We start from the raw sequence: 19,171 nt of genomic DNA, 5'->3' as shown, positions 1-19,171 counted from the left end.
TTACAAGTCATGCAAAGAAACAGGAAAAAAATGACCCATACACCAAGAAAAAAAGCAGGCAACAGAAACCGTCTGAGAGAGTAACTACATGTTGGATTTATCAAAAAAGACGTCAAAATAGCCATTATAAATATGTTCACAAAACTAAAGGAAACTATGGTTAAAAAAGTAAAGACAAACAATGATAATGTTGAAACAAATAGAGAAAATTAAAAAAAAAAGATAGAAATTACAAAAAAAACAAGCGGTCACAGACAGGAATTTGAATCCACACACACACAAAAAAACAAAGAGCACTGGTAAAGGTAATTATGTAATTATAACACAAGGCAGTTTAAAAGCGTGTTTTTTCTACTTTCTTCTCCTACCTGATTTGAGAAGTAATTGCATAAAACAATATGTATATAATGTATTGATGGGCTCAAAACATAAAAAATGTGAAGTGTAATATAACTGTCAATAACAGCACAAATGAGGTGGATGTTAGCAAAGTTTCACTGAGCTAAGGAAACGACTACAGATAATAAAGCAATAATTATAACAATGCATTGCTGTGTTTCTAACAGTAATAGACATAATATGTATAACGATAATACCACAAAAAAGGATAAAAGAGAATATAGCTATATTTCAGTAAAGTTTCTATATGTCACTGGAATTAAGCTTGGACAAATCTGAAGCTGATTCTTTTAAGATACATGTAGTAAACCCTAGAGCAACCACCAAAAAAAAAATTCAAAAAACATATAGTTGTGCCACACGATGACATTTCAGTCAATAGCAGACCACACATATGACTAATCCCATAAGATTTGTACCATATAGCCTAAGTGTGTAGTAAGCTATATCATGTAGATTTGTGTAAGTACACTCTATGATGTTTGCACAGTGATGAAATCGCTTAACAACACACTTCTCAGAAAATATCCCCATCATTAAGCAATGCACAACTGTAGTGAAAAAAATCATTAAAGAAATTAAAATGCTACATTAGAAAATATTCACTTAATGCCAAAGAAATTACTAAAGGAGGAATGCAGGAACAAAAAAAGACATGAGAGAGATAGAAAAGAAAAAGGGAAATGGCAGAGATGAATTCCACTATATCAACAATAACATTAAATGCAAATAGATTAAACATCCCAATCAAAAGGCAGAGATTGGAGGCCGGCCCCATGGCCAAGTGGTTAAGTTCGAGCACTCCACTTTGGCAGCCCAGGGTTTCACCAGTTCAGATCCTGGGCACAGACATGGCACTGCTTGCCAGGCCATGCTGAGGCAGCATCCCACATGCCACAACTAGAAGGACCCACAACTAAAATATACAGCTATGTACTGGGGGGATTTAGGGAGGAAAAAAAAGCAAAAATAAAGAAGAAGATTGGCAACAGTTGTTAGCTCAGGTGCCAATCTATAAGAAAAGGCAGAAATTGTCAGACTGGATAAGAAAACATGATCCAAAAATATGCTGTCTACATAAAACACACTTGAGATTCAAAGACATAATGAAAGTAAATGATGGAAAAGGCAAATGCAAATAGCAACCACAAGAAAGCTGGAGTAACTATACTAATATCAGACAAAGTAAATTTAAACAAAAAAGTCACTAGGGAAAAACAGGTACATTTTATAACAATAATAGAGTCAATCCATCAGGAAGACATAACAATTATAAACATGTATGCACCTAATAATGGAGGACCAAAACACATGAAGCAAAAATGACAGAAATGAAAGGAGAAATGGACAATTCAGTTATAATAGTTAGAGACTTCAATATCCCAGTGTGATGGTTAATTTTATGTATCAACTTGGAGGGTGTTTTCAGATGAGATTAAGATTTACACTGGTGAACTCTAAAGAAGCAGAATGCCCTCCATAATGTGGGCAGGCCTCATCCAATCAGTTGAGGCCTGAATAGAACAAAAGACCAACTTCCCTGAACAGGAAACTTTCCAGCAGACTGTCTTCAAACTTCATCTGCACCATCAGCTTTCTTGGGTCTTGAACCTGCCAGCCCACAGTGTAGATCTGGACTTGCCAGTCTCCATAATCACACAAGCTAATTCTTTATAATGAGTCTCTTTTTATATATATACTCAAACAGAACATTTTGGTTCTGTTTCTCTAGGAAATTCTGACTAATACACCCACTTTCCATAATGGATAGAAGAACTAGACAGAAGATCAACAAGGAAATAAAAGACCTAAACAACCCTATAAACAAACTAGATCTAACACACATCATTAACATACTCAAAAACAACAGAATAAATATATATAAAGTGCCCATGGAACATTCCCAGGATAGATCATATGCTAGACTATTTTTTAAAACCTGAATAAATGTAAAAGGATAGCAATAATACAAAGTATGATCTCTGAACACAACAGAATAAAATTGGAAAGCATATGGGAAAAAATTGAGAAACTCACTAATACGCGGAAATTAAACAACACACTCCTAAATAAACAATGGATCAAAGAGGAAGTCAAAAGAAAAATCAGAAAATACTTTGATATGAGTGAAAACGAAGACACAAAATATCAAAATGTATGGGATGAAGTTAAAGCAGTGCTTAGAAGAAAATTTATAGCTATAAATACCTACATTAAGGAAGAAGAAAGGTCTGAAGTCAAGAACCTAATGTTCCACCATAATACACTGAAAACTAAGAGCAAACTAAACCTAAAGCAAGCCGGAGAGAAGAATAATAAAGATTAGAGAAGAAACTGATGAAATAGAGAATAGAAAAACAACAGAAAATTAATGAAATCAAAAGCTGGTTCTTTGAAAAGATCAACAAAACTGACAAGCTAGATTTGACCACGATAAAAAGAGAGAGGTCTCAAATTACCAGAATCAGAAATAAAAAAAGGGCATATTACTAACAACCTAATAAAACCAAAAAAGATTATAAGGAATACTATGAAAAATTATACACCACTGAATTAGGTATGTTAGGAGAAAGGGACAAACTCCTAGAAAGACACAAGTACCAAAACTGACTCAAGAAAAGACAGAAAACCTGAATTGACCTATCCCAAGTGAAGAAATTCAATTAATAATAAAAATATATATATATATCCACAAAGAAAAGCCCAGGCCTGGATATGTTCACCACTGATTTCTACCAAAGATTTAAGGAAGAATCAATACCAATTCTTCAAAAATTCTTCCCAAAAACTAGAAGAAAAGAAAAGATTCTTCAACCCACTTTATAAGGACAGTATTACCCTGATACAAAAAACAGACAAAGACATCACAAAAAAGGAAACTACAGACTAACACCTCTTTTGAATATAAATGCAAAAATCCTCAAGAAAATACTAACAAACCAAATCCAACAACATATTAAAAGAATTATAGATCCTGACCAAGTGGAATTTATCCCAGGAATGCAAGGTTGGTGTAATATCTAAAAATCAATTAATGTAATACATCATACCAATAGAATAGAAAACAAAAATCACATGATCATCTCAACAGACAGAGAAAATATATTTGACAAAACCCAACTATCTTTTGTAATTAAAAAAAAACACTAAATAACAATAGAATAGAATAGAAAGGAACTTTCTAAATCTGCTAAAGGACATCTATGAAAAACCCACAGATAACATTATACTTGGTATGAAGGACTAGATGCTTTCTCCCTGTTATCAGGAATAAAACAAAGATGTCCGCTCTGACCAATTCTATTCAGCAATGTACTGAAGCTCCAGCCAGGGCAAGTAGGCAAGAGAAAGAAAGAAAAGGCACTGAGCTTGGGATGGAAGAAGCAAAACTATCTATATTTTCAGATGACATGATCTTGTATGTAGAAAATCCTAAGGAATCCACAAAAAGAATGAGAATAAACATGTTCAGCACATTTGTAGAATAAGAGATCAATATGTAAAAATGAACTGTAATCTACACCCTTACACTGAACAATCTAAAAATAAATTTAAGAAACCAATTCCATTTACAATATAATCAGAAAGAACAAAATACTTAGGAAGAAATTTATCTAAAAAAGTGTAAAACATAAACTCTGAAAACTATAAAATATCATTGAAAAAAATTTTTAAAGATCTAAACATTTGGAAAAACATCCCACATTCATGACATAGAAGACTTAACAGCAAGATGGCAATACTCCCAAACCGATCTACAGATTCAATACAATCTCTGTCAGAATCCCAGATGACTTCTTTGTAGAAATTGACAAGCTGATTCTAAAATTTATATGGAATTGTAAGGGACCCAGAATAGCCAAAATAATCTTGAAAACTAAGAACAAAGTCGCAGTACTCATACTTAGATTTCAAAACTTAGTACAAAACAACATCCATCAAAACAGTATGATACCAGGACAAGGACAGACATATAGATCAATGGAATAGACTTAAGAGTTCAGAAATAAGCTCATATGCCTATGGTCAATCTATTTTCAACAAGAGTGCTAAGACCATCCAAAGGGGAGAAATAGTTTTTTCAAAAGGTGCTGGGACAAGTGGATATGCAAAAGAACGAATCTGGACCCTTAATTCACACCATATACAAAAGTTAACTCAAAATGGACAAAGACATAAATATATGATTATCATTATTTGTCTGTGAGGAAGGAAATGAGGCAGCTGGAGACAGAGGTAAGAGGGACACTCTTCATTGTATATTCTTCAATAATTTTAAAATGTTGAACCATATGACAATATTACCTAATCAAAAAATTAACTTTTTTTTAAAGTCACAGAAAGTGTTCTAGAAAGAATTCCAGTTAATAAAAATAGAAAAAATGACAAAATTATAAAATCACAATTTTTAACCCCTAATAAAATAATTCAGATAAAGATAATCAATGTACACTAAAATTATTAGGTGAAATGTTGATGGAGAAGTGAACACTTGCATGGTACCAATTATTACATTTATTTGCTGGATTACTTGTTGGTCCTAAGGGTAAAAATACAATTTTATAATGGAGGGGTTAGACTGTCATTACCCGAATGCACTGATAAATATTGTCACTCCTGAAAGTGGCACAATCAAACAGCAGGTGCCTCTTGATATGATATGCTATAACGTATATGGCACAACCTTTGAAGTATTTGTGCCAAAAAGGTTGAACCTCAATATAATCAAGGTTTAGATCTACCTTCCAGTTTATATTAAAGAGGAAAAGTTAAAATGACAACACAAGGAAGCAGTCAAATGAATTCAGAATATAGGATATCTAAAGGACAACTAACAACCATGTTTGTTTAGTTAGACAATGCCATTAAAAAAAAAGAGTATAGGTTATTCTAGATTAAAGAGACATAACCTATTGATCAACCTTAACATCACAAAAAAGAAATGTGGATAAGACACTGTATGTGCCTCCTGATGTGATGTGATAAGAATTACATACTAACACTGAAGAAGATTTTTTTTGCCAAAACATCAAACCTGAATCTGAATAAGCCTCTAGGTCTAATTACAAGTTTATGGTAACTATAGGACAGAGGATTAAAACCAGAAAAATCCAGAATGTAGAAACTCCACAGGATAAATAACTGAATTTATTCAAAAATAAATTGCAAAGAAAAAGAGAAACACAAAAGAGGAGGAGAAGAAACCTATATATTCAGTGGGTAGACTATGTTTGAGTCCTCATAGGAACAAACAAACTTTTTAAAAAAGTTATAAGACAATTGGAGGAATCTGAAAACTGACTGGATATGTGACTATATGAGGGAATAATTAAAGAATTCTAAGTATGAAAAAGATATCATGGTTACGTTAAAAACAGCCGTCATCTTTTAGAGAGAGAGTCAATCCTCATTCATGGATTCAGAATTTGTGAACTTGCCTACTCACTAAAACCTACTTGTAAGCCTAAAATCAATACCTGTGGCACTTTTCAGTCCTTTGCAGGCATGCATGCACGAAGTGGTGAAAAATATAAGTCACCCAAACAACATGTTCCCAGCTGAGGTCAAACTAGGGACGCTCTGCCTTTTTGTTTCAGCTCTCACTATAAACAAGTGTTCTTCTCATGGTCTATTTAGTGCCATGTTTTTCACATTTTTGCGCTTTTGTTGATGATCTCACTGTTTAAAAGGATCATCAAGCGAAGTGCCTGAAGTGCTGTCTAGTGTTCCTAAGTGCAAGAAAGCTGTGATGTGCCTTACGGAGAAAAGAGCATGTTAGATAAGCTTTGTTCAGAAGTGAGTTATAGTACTACTGGTCATGAGTTCAACAGTAATGAATCAACAATATATATTTTAAAAGATGTCTTTAAATAGAAACACACAAATAGCAAGAGTATAAGTTGACAAAAATGTTGTGACCAGAGGCTCACAGAAACCTAATCCTTTATACCCCAAGGAGCAATGGTTCAGTGTTTGCGAATTCAGTGCTTGCAATGACTTTATAGAACATCACTGCTATGAATAACAAGAATTGACTATAAACACTAATGTAACCGCAGGTAAAATAACATCATGTCTGGGATTTGCTTCAAAATAATCCATTTTGAATCAAATGAATTCAGAATATAGGATATCCTAAAGGACAACTAACGTAGACGGATGATGGTAGACGGAGCAGAGGAGCAAAAAGCAGTAGAAGGTTATAGATGAAACAAGATTGGTCATGTGTTGATAATTGTTCAAGCTGAGTCATGAGTAAACATGGGAGTTCATTAATGCATTCTGTCTGGCTTTGCAACTAATTAAAATTTTTCGTAATAAAAATTAAAATACATGCACAGAAACATATGCATATAGACATCCTACCAAAAAACTTATAAAGACATATACTAAAGTACCAAAAAGTCAAAAAATAAAGAATTATGGATAAGTTCAGCATTTTCCAAAAGGCTACTAATGGCATTTGGAGGGTATAAGTCTTTAATTGAGTAGGATTATCCTATTCATTTCACAAGGTTTAGTAATTCCAGCCTCTGTCCACTAAGTCAGTAGCACCACTGGTTGAAACCAATGATGCAGGCAAAGCTTCATCCATAAGGCCATTCATTGCAGCATCATTATACAATTTTTTTTAAATAACCTTAATGTACAACAACAAGACACTGGTTAAACATAAATATGTTATATAAAAATAACAGAATACATTGTAACTCCTAAAAATATTATAACTCCTTCTTGAAGATGATGAACTGACAATGTGACACTGACATCTCCAAATCATACCACCCTGAATAAACCCCTATCAGCATGGAAAAGAAAAAAAGTGATCCAAAATGGACCACAAACTTGACAAATATCTGAAAGACAGAGACAAACCCTGAGAAAAATCATAATCCACAAGCCAAATAGTGTCTATAGTGGAAGAGAAAGCTGTTTTTTCTGGAAGAGGCCCAGAGAGGCTATAAATACCCAATTAGTAAGCACAGAGAGCTGAAGCCGACAGAAATCAAGATCACTAATTAAAGAACCATTTACCAAAAAGCTGGGCTTCTCACTCATCTATGTTCAGAACAGCATTTGCCTACAGCAAATGGCTGAAGACTACTTTCAAAACAACCATTTGCCTCACAAGGTCCCTACTATGCTCATTGGGGCAAATAATACAATCAGAAAAGGGACTGACTAAAGAGCCTAACTCTCATTCTCTACAGTGAAACCCATCTGCCATACATCCTTCAGGAAAGCTTGTCAATAGTCCCCTCCCCGACCCCTTACAAAAAGCCTACAGTCAATCTTTCCATTCAGAGGAGAAGCCTTCTAGTAAACAGGTATAGAAAAATGCAAAGCCAACCCATCATAAGCAACTTATCTATATTAAGCAACATAGAACTTCATTGAAATACAAACAATTAGTGGAGGATCATCATGCACTTGAAGAAAACCATCATCATTAAAGAAAAGGACTAAGAACAAACAGAGATTACCCAACAGAAAACAAAGATAATACAAGAAACAGAAAAGAACCTAAAAATTATCATCAGAAAGATTAAAAAGTTATTCTTTTAAAGAAGACTGGTAGGAAAAAGGAAAAATCAAACAAGAAATTTCTTAGAAGTAAAAATTTGATTTCTAAAATTAATCCAAATAACAAAATAGGGCAAATGCAAAAAAAAATCTATTCACTGATGGAAGAAAAAGTAAGAAGGCCATTCAGGAGACAGAATAAAAAGATGGAAAATATGAGAGAATAGAAGGCCAAATCCCCAAGATCCAGCCTCTAATAGAGTGCTGCAAAAAAGAACACAGACAATGAAGAAAAAATATAACAGAAGAATATTTCCTTAATCCAAAGAAAATCTTAAGTCTGGAGACTGAAAGGGCCCAACAGAGGCTGAGGTTGAATTTTTAAAAGACTCAAGTTGATAGATGATGTTGAAATTTTACAATATCACATATAAAGAGAAAGTCCTAAAAGTGTCAAGCAAGCTACCTACAAAGAAATAAGAATCACACTTGCATTGGGATCACATACACTTGGTAGCACCACCACAGGCTAAAAGAAGATAACAGAGCTATACTGTCAAAAGTCTGAGGGAAATTACATGGACGTAAAATTTTACGTTAAGCTAAAGTATCAATCAAGCACAAGAACAAAAGAAAGACAGTTTCAGGCATGTAAGAAGTTAGAAAGTAGAACCACTTGTGTATCTTTTCTGAGAAAAAATTTTGAAAACATAATCCAACAAAAAGAAAAAGGAAGATGTAGGATCATAGAAACTATGGAACTAGTTCAAGAGTACCATGAAAAGAAATCCTGGGATGACAGCTATGAGTAGGTTTAAACAGCAGTTGGTCTAAATTCATACCATCTTCCAAGGGCCCAAGGAAGAATGTCTTTGGCCATTATACAAATGTCAACACAGACATCTTTACAATAAGAAAAGCAGAAATGAAGGGCAATTAGAAGTTCCACAGGTTAAAAAAGGTTGTCCAGGAAGACCAAGGAACAAATACTATACAGACTTAAATATAGCATCATTTGGGTAACTAATGGACTATACAGAAAGACAGTCTATATTTGACTTTGATACTGAGAATATTCTTTTTTGACAAATATAGATTGAATAGCATACCATTTCTCCCTCTCAAAAGGTCCAAACATACTAGATGGTTCTCTACAAAATAAATATTTACGTAATTGTAAAACTATAAATGCCACTCATAAGTTTCCAATTTCAAAAGTCAACTCAAATTCCAAGGTATCTCATAGTGTGATCTATTGACTACAACATCAGAATGCCTGGAAAGTTTATTCGAAAAAGACTCCTGGACCTCATCCCTAGAGATTTAGTAGGTCAGAGAAAAGTCTCAGAGATCTACATTTTAATAAATTCTCCAAGTATATCTTATGCACACTAAAATTCTGAGAATCATAGCTGTAAAGCAGTAATCTTCAAAATTTTCCATTATATATTTTATCAGCAAAAGGCTTTTGAGTACCCACCCCCAATATATGTACATTTATTTACAAATTGTATATATATACTTTTATATGAAGATATATATTATAAAATGTGAAAAATAGAAAACAAAGAATGAGAAAAATGATCTATGATAGTTTAATATTTGCTTCTGTCTCAACCAAGAGAAAAGTGAAAATTAAAGATAGCTTTAGAAAGTTTAAAAAAATAAATTAGAAAGTTGCAAAATATATAAAAATAAAAGGAGAGGGGGATAAAGAAAGAATCACAGAAATGACAACTGAAGTCCCAAGACTATATCTTCTGGAAGGCATATTCTGTGAAAAAACAGAGTGAGACTGAGAGTGACCCCATTTCATCTCAAGGATGATTGAGATGATCCTCAATCAGGATCATTTGATTAACAGGGTACTTCAACAAAAGACTTAATTCTGATCATCAAAAGGGAAAAACTGATTGACAAATTAAACACACAAGCAACAGGAGGAGAAACTGATTATACTATTTTAAGAATTCACAATAACCAAGGATGGTAAAGTTAGACATAGGTATGTATACCCCAGATTTTAAAAAGTCAAATTCCAGACAATACTGGAATGATCCCAGGGCTAGACACTCCAAAGGTAAATATAGTTCAAGTGATCAGAAAAATGATATTCATACTATATAATCATGATTCCAATAAAGAAAAAGGAAAAGACATCCATATGCTTAGCTTCTCATTTAGGAAATGTAATGAAATCCATTTAATAGGAAAGCAAGTGCTTTAATTGCTGTGCTAAGTGTCATGGGACCACTGTATACCTAATGTTTGATAAGGAGTAACCAGCATCACTCCACTGTTTCTAATGACCAAGGAGAGGTTCCATAACCTATAGTTAAATGACTGGGCATTCCCTACAGGGTAATACAGAGTGATAAGTGAAATCCCTCAACCTATTCCAGAACACTTATTCTACTCTGGCAAGGTCATCCTAGGCTTTCAAGTACACGTTACAATTATCTTAGGGGAAAATTAAGCCATGTCTAGGAAGTTGCCAACAGAGGCAGTCTCGGAGTAAGAAGTCAAACAACAAGGACTTCTCCAATTTTTAAAGTTGAGCTATAATAGCTCAAGGCACACACACAGTGTCTAAGTCACAGTTTTATATCTTACCTGGAAACTTCCCAAATACATCAGAATATGAGCAGAAGATATGGCCTATTTGTACTTGGTGAATTCACACCCCTTGAAATAAATCCAATAATTATACCATGCTCACATTCATTTGGAAGTCAAATGAATCTCTTCATGGGATTAACGCCAGGTTTTAATTTTAATAATGAAGAGAAACAAATTCAACAAACCAAATACTCATGAAAAAATAACTTGGGAGCTCACCTTTCCACAACCAAACTGACCGCTTGTGTGAGATCTGGGTGTGTCACCTGGAGCCGTTTCCACAAAGACCATACAAATTCTTTATCAGCCTTAAAGAAACAAAAGACATTTTAAATGTATTGCTTTGTAGCTAAATCAGGGAAGACACGACGCTATATAAAATTAAAAAATGAAAAAAAATAATTACTTGATCCCTAGTTCTACAACTACAAAATACATTCTTGAAAAGTATAGCAGGAAAGCTTTATTTTTAAGAAGTTCTTACACTGGTAACCCACATTCACTTTTACTATTTCTACCACTTACATTTTAGGGTGTAAATGTTGAAATGCTAAATATCAAGGTAAATTCGCTCTAAAACAAAATTACCCTATAGCTACTGCTCCATTTTTCACCTTCCTTTTTCAGTGATATTCCTTGAAAAAGTTGCCTATAATCACGATCTCTACTTCCTCATTTCCTATTCACTCTATAACCTCATCCAGTCAGTTTTCCCTCCCCACTATTATGCTAAAATCATTTTTCAAGGTCCTCTACATGGCCAAACCCAATGGATAATGGACAATTTCAGTCCTCAATGCCTAGGTCAGTTGTTATCAACCCTGGCTGACACTTAGGAATTGCTTTCGGAGTTTTTTTTAAATAGTGATGATCTAGAGATTCTGATTAAATTGGTTTCAGGTAATGTTCAAGCATCACTATTTTTTAAAAGCTCCTTAGGTGATTCTGTGCACCCAGGAATAAGGACCACTGCCCTAAGTGACCTCACTCAGTCCCATGGTTTTACATCTCAACTCTACACTGATGACTCCCACATACTCCCACATTTCTATCTCTAGCCCTTTCCTCTACCCTTAGGTGCAGACTTGAATCTCCAACTGCCTACTCTAATTCCACTTGAATGCCTAATAGGTATCTCAAATTTAATTTATCCAAAATAAAATTTTTGATTTCCTACCCTCTCACAAACGTGCTTCTCTGCATCTCGGAAAACGACGCCACCATCTACTCATTTGCTCAAATGCCTAAAAACTAAGAATCAGTCTTGGTCACTCTCTTTTCGTCGGACTTATATCCAAAGGACCAGTAAATCCTATCGGCCTTACCTACAAAATATCCCCAATTCTAGCCACTTCTCACCACCTCTACCATCGTCATCCTAGTCCAAGCCAACTCCATCTCTTGCCTAGCTCTCCATAATGGTCCCCAGCCTCCCTATAGCTCAAAATCCTTAACTGGGTTCCTTTCAGATTAGGAAAATAATCCAAACTCTTTACCCAGCTCAAAAGACCCCACAGTATCTGGCCCCAATACACACCTCTCCAACCTCATCTGTCACTCTCCCACCTTGTTCACACTAACCTTCTTGCTGTACTTTTACCAGGGCCTTTGCACATGTACCATCTACCAGATTTTTACACAGATTATTCTCACACTACATTCAGGTCTTTGCTTAAATGTCACCTCTTCAAGAGAAGTCTTCCTTGACTACTCTATGTATACCCACCAAAACTCACAAGTCTCTGGTAACCCCTTACCCTGTTTAATTTTTTTTCATAGCACATTTCATTTTATAATACTATATTTGTTTGGTTGTTTGTTTGGGTTTACTTATGTGGCAGATATCTCTATTTGTATCTGCCTCCATCATCCATTCTCCCCTACCTATTTGTTATAGAAACCATTTTGGCTCTTTGGTGCCCAATTAAAAGACTGGCCTCTCTTGCCTATGGGCTAGGTGATTAAGTTCTGCCAATGAAATATAAGAATTATTGCTGGAAATCTTGAAATTAGACTTATGTCTACCAAATACGTGACAAATATTTTTTCCCAGTATGCTGTTGCTTATTTAATTTTATTTATGATGGAGATTTCTGGCAAAAAGGAGTTATTAATTTTATATATTCAAATGTACCCATCTTTTCCATTATGGCTTATGGATTTTATATACCAATTAGCAAGGTCTTCTCTACTCCCAGATTAGAAATATATTTACCCATACTTTCTTTTAAAATTTTTGTTTTCATTTTTTAATGCTCAAATCTTTGATCTATTCAGGGTTTTGTTTGTTCATTTTTTAAAGACTTTTAAAAACTTTTAAAGACTTTGGATAGCCTGAGTACTGGAAAGTACTACCTTATCTATTCTTATATATCATGCTTTACTTTATCCCTTTAGAAGCAAGAATTCAGCTTTGTATATTAAAATGATTCAAGTTAAAGACAAGAAATGTCAATATATACATCACATGTCATAACCTGTTTGAAAGGCAGTGAAGATAAGGAGAAAGAAAGCTAATGCAACATTATGTGCTCTAACATCTCTATTTTTAAAAACTATGTTGATGAAATTACAAAATCCCTTGAAACCAATATTATCTATAAATATATCTTATAATTTGCTCCAAACAACATAGCAAAGATTCATATGTATTGTCACCTCAACTTTTCTACCTAAAATACTAGGCAAGAAAGATTAATATAAGTAAAAATGTAAGAGTAGGTTTTCAACATTTATAAAATAACTGAGTTACTTCAGCTTAAATAAGTATAGTTTACTAATAAAAGACTTAGCTCTAGCACAGTGAAAGGGACATAGTAAGAAATCAACAAATATCTGATGAAAAAGTCTTTACATCTTAATTTATACATTTTTTTCTCTTTTCTCTTTCTTTTTGTTGTTGTCATGGTTAATGTTTACTCCACATCTCCTCTTCAATCCCCAAGAAAGAGAAAGTAACAACAAATTCTCCTTAAGCTGTTTGTATCATAGAGGCCAGAGAAAAAAGCAACCAGAAGACTCCTCCAGAAACATTCCATTGTTACTAATTTATAATTACAATTTATACCCAGAAGTAATTTTGAGGAGAATTTTCTATTTCCAAGTTTCTTTAGTTTAAACTTTAGTTATTAATTTTTTTTATGGTTAGCAATATTATTCAGATTTTTGTCACCTAAAAATACTCAAATGTCTAAGTGATATCTGATTTTTTTTTTAAGTAAGTTCTTTTACGAGCAATAAAATGCTACGAATGGATTGTTGGACTATTTTATGTACTCATTTTTGTGAATGTTTTAGTTATTTAAATGGTATAGCGTCTTAAACGTGGATTATACCTCTAATTACTAAAAAGACCCTCTTTCATATACAAAAAGAAATAAAGCCCTCCCGAAAAGACACAAAACTAGGTTCCAAACTATTCCAGACATGATTAAAACAAGGAAACTATTGCCAATCACATTCTCTTTATATTTTCCTATATTTTCCCTTCCTTTGAGCACTTAAATATTTTTTAAAAAATTAAAAATAAAAATGATTAAAAATTCTCATTATAAAATTCTTTATTCTTATCACATAACTTCCACACAGAATCAAATAATTTAAAATTTAAATTAAAAAACCTACTCCCTCTCACAAAGTTTATTAAAGTTGGCCTATGAAAGAGTTAACTAAATGCTAGGAGATTTGGGTCTAAATTATCTCAGCGGTAGATTGGCTTTGACTTTCACTTATCAGCTGGCATGGAAATAAATGTCAACTTTACAGACATAGACACCCAAAATTGTCTTTTTCATCACATAACTACTTTTCCAGCACCTAGTTTAGTGTCTGGCAACATAATAGGCCCTCAGTTGACCTCTACTGAAGGAATAAATTCCACAAACATATGAAAACTATTTCTTAAATTTAAACAAATAATTTGCCTATCAGAACTAAGGGAAGACAATGGAAGGAGTTTAATTACAAAGTATGGCACAAAATAGCCACTCAATAAATTATTATGAAAAATAATTGCACAAAAAAGATTCATTAGAACACAGCTACTGACAATGGTGAGGATTCCAATTATACAATATGTTCTCAAAATTTTTTTGTTTGTGAATGACTGGGCAAGGTTTCAACACATCTAAATATTTAACAAAAAATATAACTGGCTGAGTTTTCTAGTCATATACTCAACACATCTAAATATTTAACAAAAAATATAACTGGCTGAGTTTTCTAGTCATATACTCTTAATTCCAACATGATATGCTTCATGAAAGTTAGTTTCATCATTAAAGTTGGAATAATGAACATATATTTCACTTAAATGCCCTAAATAATTTTTTACCCAAAACTGGCTCTTAGGTTTCGTAAATATTCTTGACCGCTAGTAAAAAAGGAATTAAGCTTTGACATATATATATATACACACGTACACACACAAATATAAATGTGTATACACATATATTACACATATATAACATTACTTTTTCTCATCTTGCATTCTATAGATGATAAATGTGCACATTTACATACCCACAGCATCCTTCGTCACAAATAGAACACATTTTGAAATATATAATCAAAATTAAGAGTATGGTGAAGTTACGTTCTAAATCAATGAATAAGGCATAAATGTTATGGACTTAAAATTATCCTTTGGAGCACCCTTGAAAGTTCCTTAGGAAAAAGCTACATTTGGAAGCTAACATCCTATCCTCAGTAAGTCCAATATAGACAGTTTTTCTCCCCATGTTGAAATTAATCATGTTTTCTTCAGCTAAGCATTATGTGTATGTTGCTTGCTAATCTGGGGCCATATGAAAAAAAACGTTTAACTAAATACGTGTTACAATCACATAGAATAGGATGAGCTGTTCATATTAAGAGAAACACTTGTAACTGAGATTGTTTTCTATCACATGCTTATTCTGAGTCATTCCCATGGAGTAGAATGGTACATGGAATCACTCAAACTTTCTTTTTCTCCATTGACATTCTAATTAAGAATTCTAATTAAGTTAAATGTGGAAAACAACCAACTGACCTAAGTGAAACTTCTACTTATGACCAGAGACTAATTAGCAGGGTTCTTTTTCCCAAACTGTATATTTGACCCATTACTGGATTGTGAAATTAATTTAGTAGATCTGACCAGCATTTTCTTAAAGAATAGAATTTAAAAGAAAATATCAGAATTCATAACACACAGGGTAAATATTCTTTCTTAAATTATATGTATGTGTATGTGTGTATACTTACTCGGTTGAGATATAAAATGAATTTCTTATTTTGGGTTACCATTTTTGAAAGTTTCAAAAAACATAGAGTTAATGCTATATATTCTAGGGTACTATGACTTCTACCTGAATCAGTAAATGAATAACAAATAAAAAAAGATGTAAAAGTGAATGCTTAATTACTTCAATGCTTTTTTACCAAACAATTAGGAATTCAATTATTATTTCGCCTAAGTTTCCCCAAAAGCAAGAGTATGGTTTGACTAAACTTTTATAGTATGGGATACTGCCAATCTCATCTAACATTACTGGAATGCCTATGATCATCTAACAGTGTCAACATTATAAAAATCTCAAGAACCATTGTTCTAGGCTAATTATGACCATTTCTATTCTTACATCTGCCTAAAGAACTTCCATCATCTTCCTAGTTCATATATGTCCAAGGTCACAAAGGCCAACACCATGTTTGAAGCTATATTTTTAAAGAATATAACAGTGAATGTATTTGGGGGAGGGAGTCATTGGGCAGTTTCCAACAGACTGATTTCCTTAATCAAGTCACTCATAAAAAGTAAATATCTTGGCTCCTTAGCCAGCTAAGGGTATAACTATGGGAAACAGAGCAAGGGGTAGGGCAGAATGAATAGGGGCAAATAGCATCTTAGGACTTGTCAAAGTCACAAAGGCCTTTATCATGGGTTCACATCTTTAAAATACCCAAGGGTGAAGTGTGCAGATGATAAAATGTCCATTTATGTCTTTTATTTCATCCCTTTCCTCCTTAACCAGTGAAGAATACAAAACGGGATAATGAACAGGAGCAGCCACGTAATATCTCCCCAACTTGTTTAAGCAAAGGCATATTTAATTTCAACAAGACTGTCATGTTTTTATAGCCTTGACACAATCAACAAGGACCTACAAAAGGGGCAAAAGGACCCAATATGAGAGACAACGAATTTCATGAATTCTTATTAATCTAAACTGATACCGTTCATAAAGTTACCTTGCTGTTCAGCAGTCCCTATTGGTTCTATCTTGAAAGCAGTTACTCAGAGATCTATTGCTGAGTGAATTCTCAACATTTAATCTCCTCACCCTGTCTAAAGATTCTGGTAAAATCCAAAAGATGTGGTAAGGCTGCAGAACTAAAGGAAAACCAAATCTCTCTAAACGTGAGTACAGCCAAGCCGTCTTTAGTATGCACCAACTCTACAAATGCCAGGAAAATAAAGTTCAGGCAACTGATTTAGTAAATGCTTTTCACTGGCCAGTTGACATGAAAGTGAGATTTCTCACTCACGGACCATGGAGTTAGTACAGTTGGTTAATAAACAAGGAACAGGCATCATCTATTGTGTGTGAAAGTTCCCGGCCTGAGACTCCCTAAAAACTATCGTTCTGTGTTTACATCTTAAGTTCGACTTCAGTTAACTTAAGAACAAGGGCAACTGTGGGTTTGAAAATCGAAAACAGGCTCCTTCATCGATGGTTTTTATTTTAATAAGTGTTTTCCTGTTCAACATTTCAACTGGTGGATGGCACTCCACTCCTGCGGCACCAAGTACCACTACAGTCACGACCGAGAACTTGGGCTTCTGGGGGACGGACTGGGGTGTGACTGCAAGTTCTGGGGGTACGCTAGTGAATTAAACCAAAGCCAGGGCGCCGAGGCGATCTCTGCCCGGCCGGCGTCCGGACAGGGGCGGGAGCCCGGGCGGTGTGGCCGCCGCGTCCCTCCAGCCCCGAGCAGCGGGCCGGGCTGGCTGCGGGAGCCGGGAGGGAGGGCCGCCGGGCGGGACCGGGTGGGTCCCCAACCCGCGCAGCGACGCAGCCGAAGGCAGAGGGAGAGGGGCGCACGTCCCCGCCGGTCCCGGCCCCGCCGCCGGGGGAAGGCCGGCGCCCAGAGTCCTCGATACCTGACACAGGGCCAGCTCCTCCTTTAGGCTGCTCAGCTCGTCCTCTAGCAGCTGCGTCCGGGTCACCATCGCCTCCTCTACCGAGATGCCCTCTAGCCGCCTGGACCCCGCGGGCGCGCTGAGGAGGGGAGCCTGAGCCGGAGCTGCCCGCCCTGGCCCTCGCCGGCCCCCTGACCCTTCTTCGCCCCGCAAAGAGATATCGCTTTTGTCCACGACGCCCTCCCGCGCTCCGCCGGCAAGCCCCGTGGCCTCGCAGGACACTGTGTGTACCACAGCTCCCCGCCCAACACGTGGGGACCAGGGTCCCAAACGCCGCTCTGGGGGCGGAGGGAGCGGTGAGGGCGGCGAGCGCGCCGCCATGGCCGCGGCTGCTAACGGGTCAAGCTCCCTCTTGGAAACTCCACCTCCCCTTCCCCATCCTGGCGAGCCCGACGCTCCGAGCCGCGCATGCGCGAGGCTTTTCCCGCCTTCGAGCGCGGGGTCTCGCGCTCGCGGGTCCTGGCGGGCATCCCGCGGGCCGCGCTCCCGGCGCGAGCTTCGGGCTGCGCACGCGCCGTGGCCCGATGGGTCAGGCCTGTCGGCCCCGCGCGCGCCCTGGCGTGGCCAGCCTGAGTCCTTAGCAGGCAATGCTGTGAGTTCCCGCCCATCGAAAACTTTATTCGCCACTTAGAGTCTATAACGTCCCACCTCTTAAAGTCTTCCTTGACAAGCCCCTTGCCCCAAATGATCCCTAACTGTGAATTCCTCCGCTTTCAAGGCCCCTGCCAACTCGTTTGTCACGTTTCATTGACCGCCCTGGAGTGTTAGTTACACGGCTAATCTCTCCAGCGCTGTTGTAAGCTCTTTGAGGATCAGGGAATAAGTTTTACACTTAAGCGTTTTCTTCACACCCCTTAGCAAAACTGCTTCAGGTATAGCCGACATCCAGCTGACTGATGTCAAGGAGACGTGGAAAGCCTTGTGCTGAGTTGGGACTATCAGGCAGGTTTCCCAATTGAATTATGATCCTGTATGCACCCTTTGTCTTTTGTTTTGCAAAAGTAATGCTTTCCTTTGAATTTTTGTCAGCTTCTTTATGTGTTGGCTGAATATCAGAGCCAGTGTGACCCACATGGCCCGATGGTTTGGGTCCTTGGACCAATTTGAAATCAGTAATTTAGAGTGTGGTTAAAGAAACAAGACCAGCTTTCTTTATTGTTCATTCTTCCCTTTTTCTACCTTCCTGCTTTCTTTCTTTATAAACTTCAAATAGGCAATAACCTTCTCTTTCTTTGTCCTTACGTCTCACCCTTGATGAATTTAGTAAGGAGATGCACACTGAGCTTACACTAGAGTTCTACCAAAAGCTAGCTCTGCACCCTTCTGCAGAAAGAGATCCAGAATACTTGGCGAGCTGAGATGGGGAAAAGAGGACAGTGAAGTAGGGAGGTAACCGCTTTAACTGATGACCTCTTCATTTAATCAAAAGTACCCCTCTATGCC

At 36.1% G+C, this 19,171-nt stretch overlaps 1 protein-coding gene across 6 annotated transcripts in view; it reads right to left on the bottom strand.

Annotated features, from left to right (window-relative positions):
• CNTLN (centlein) overlaps nucleotides 1-18,248 on the bottom strand; it is a 321,501-nt gene extending 303,253 nt beyond the window's left edge. For all 6 annotated transcript variants that reach the window (XR_011531332.1, XM_070589744.1, XM_070589742.1 and 3 more), the window contains exons 1-2: nucleotides 17,690-18,248; nucleotides 10,762-10,850 (exon numbers count right to left, since the gene is read on the bottom strand). Coding sequence is in view for 5 of the 6 variants with exons in the window: in XM_070589744.1 (XP_070445845.1) it covers nucleotides 10,762-10,850; nucleotides 17,690-18,049 (449 nt within the window). In the remaining variant the exon portion in view is untranslated. The remainder of the gene's footprint in view (nucleotides 1-10,761; nucleotides 10,851-17,689) is intronic.
• Between the last annotated feature and the right edge of the window lie 923 nt (nucleotides 18,249-19,171).

The sequence above is a fragment of the Equus przewalskii genome, chromosome 22 (assembly GCF_037783145.1).
Source record: "Equus przewalskii isolate Varuska chromosome 22, EquPr2, whole genome shotgun sequence".
In the NCBI taxonomy this organism is placed as follows: domain Eukaryota; kingdom Metazoa; phylum Chordata; class Mammalia; order Perissodactyla; family Equidae; genus Equus; species Equus przewalskii.
This window is presented reverse-complemented; position numbering and strand designations above follow the sequence as displayed.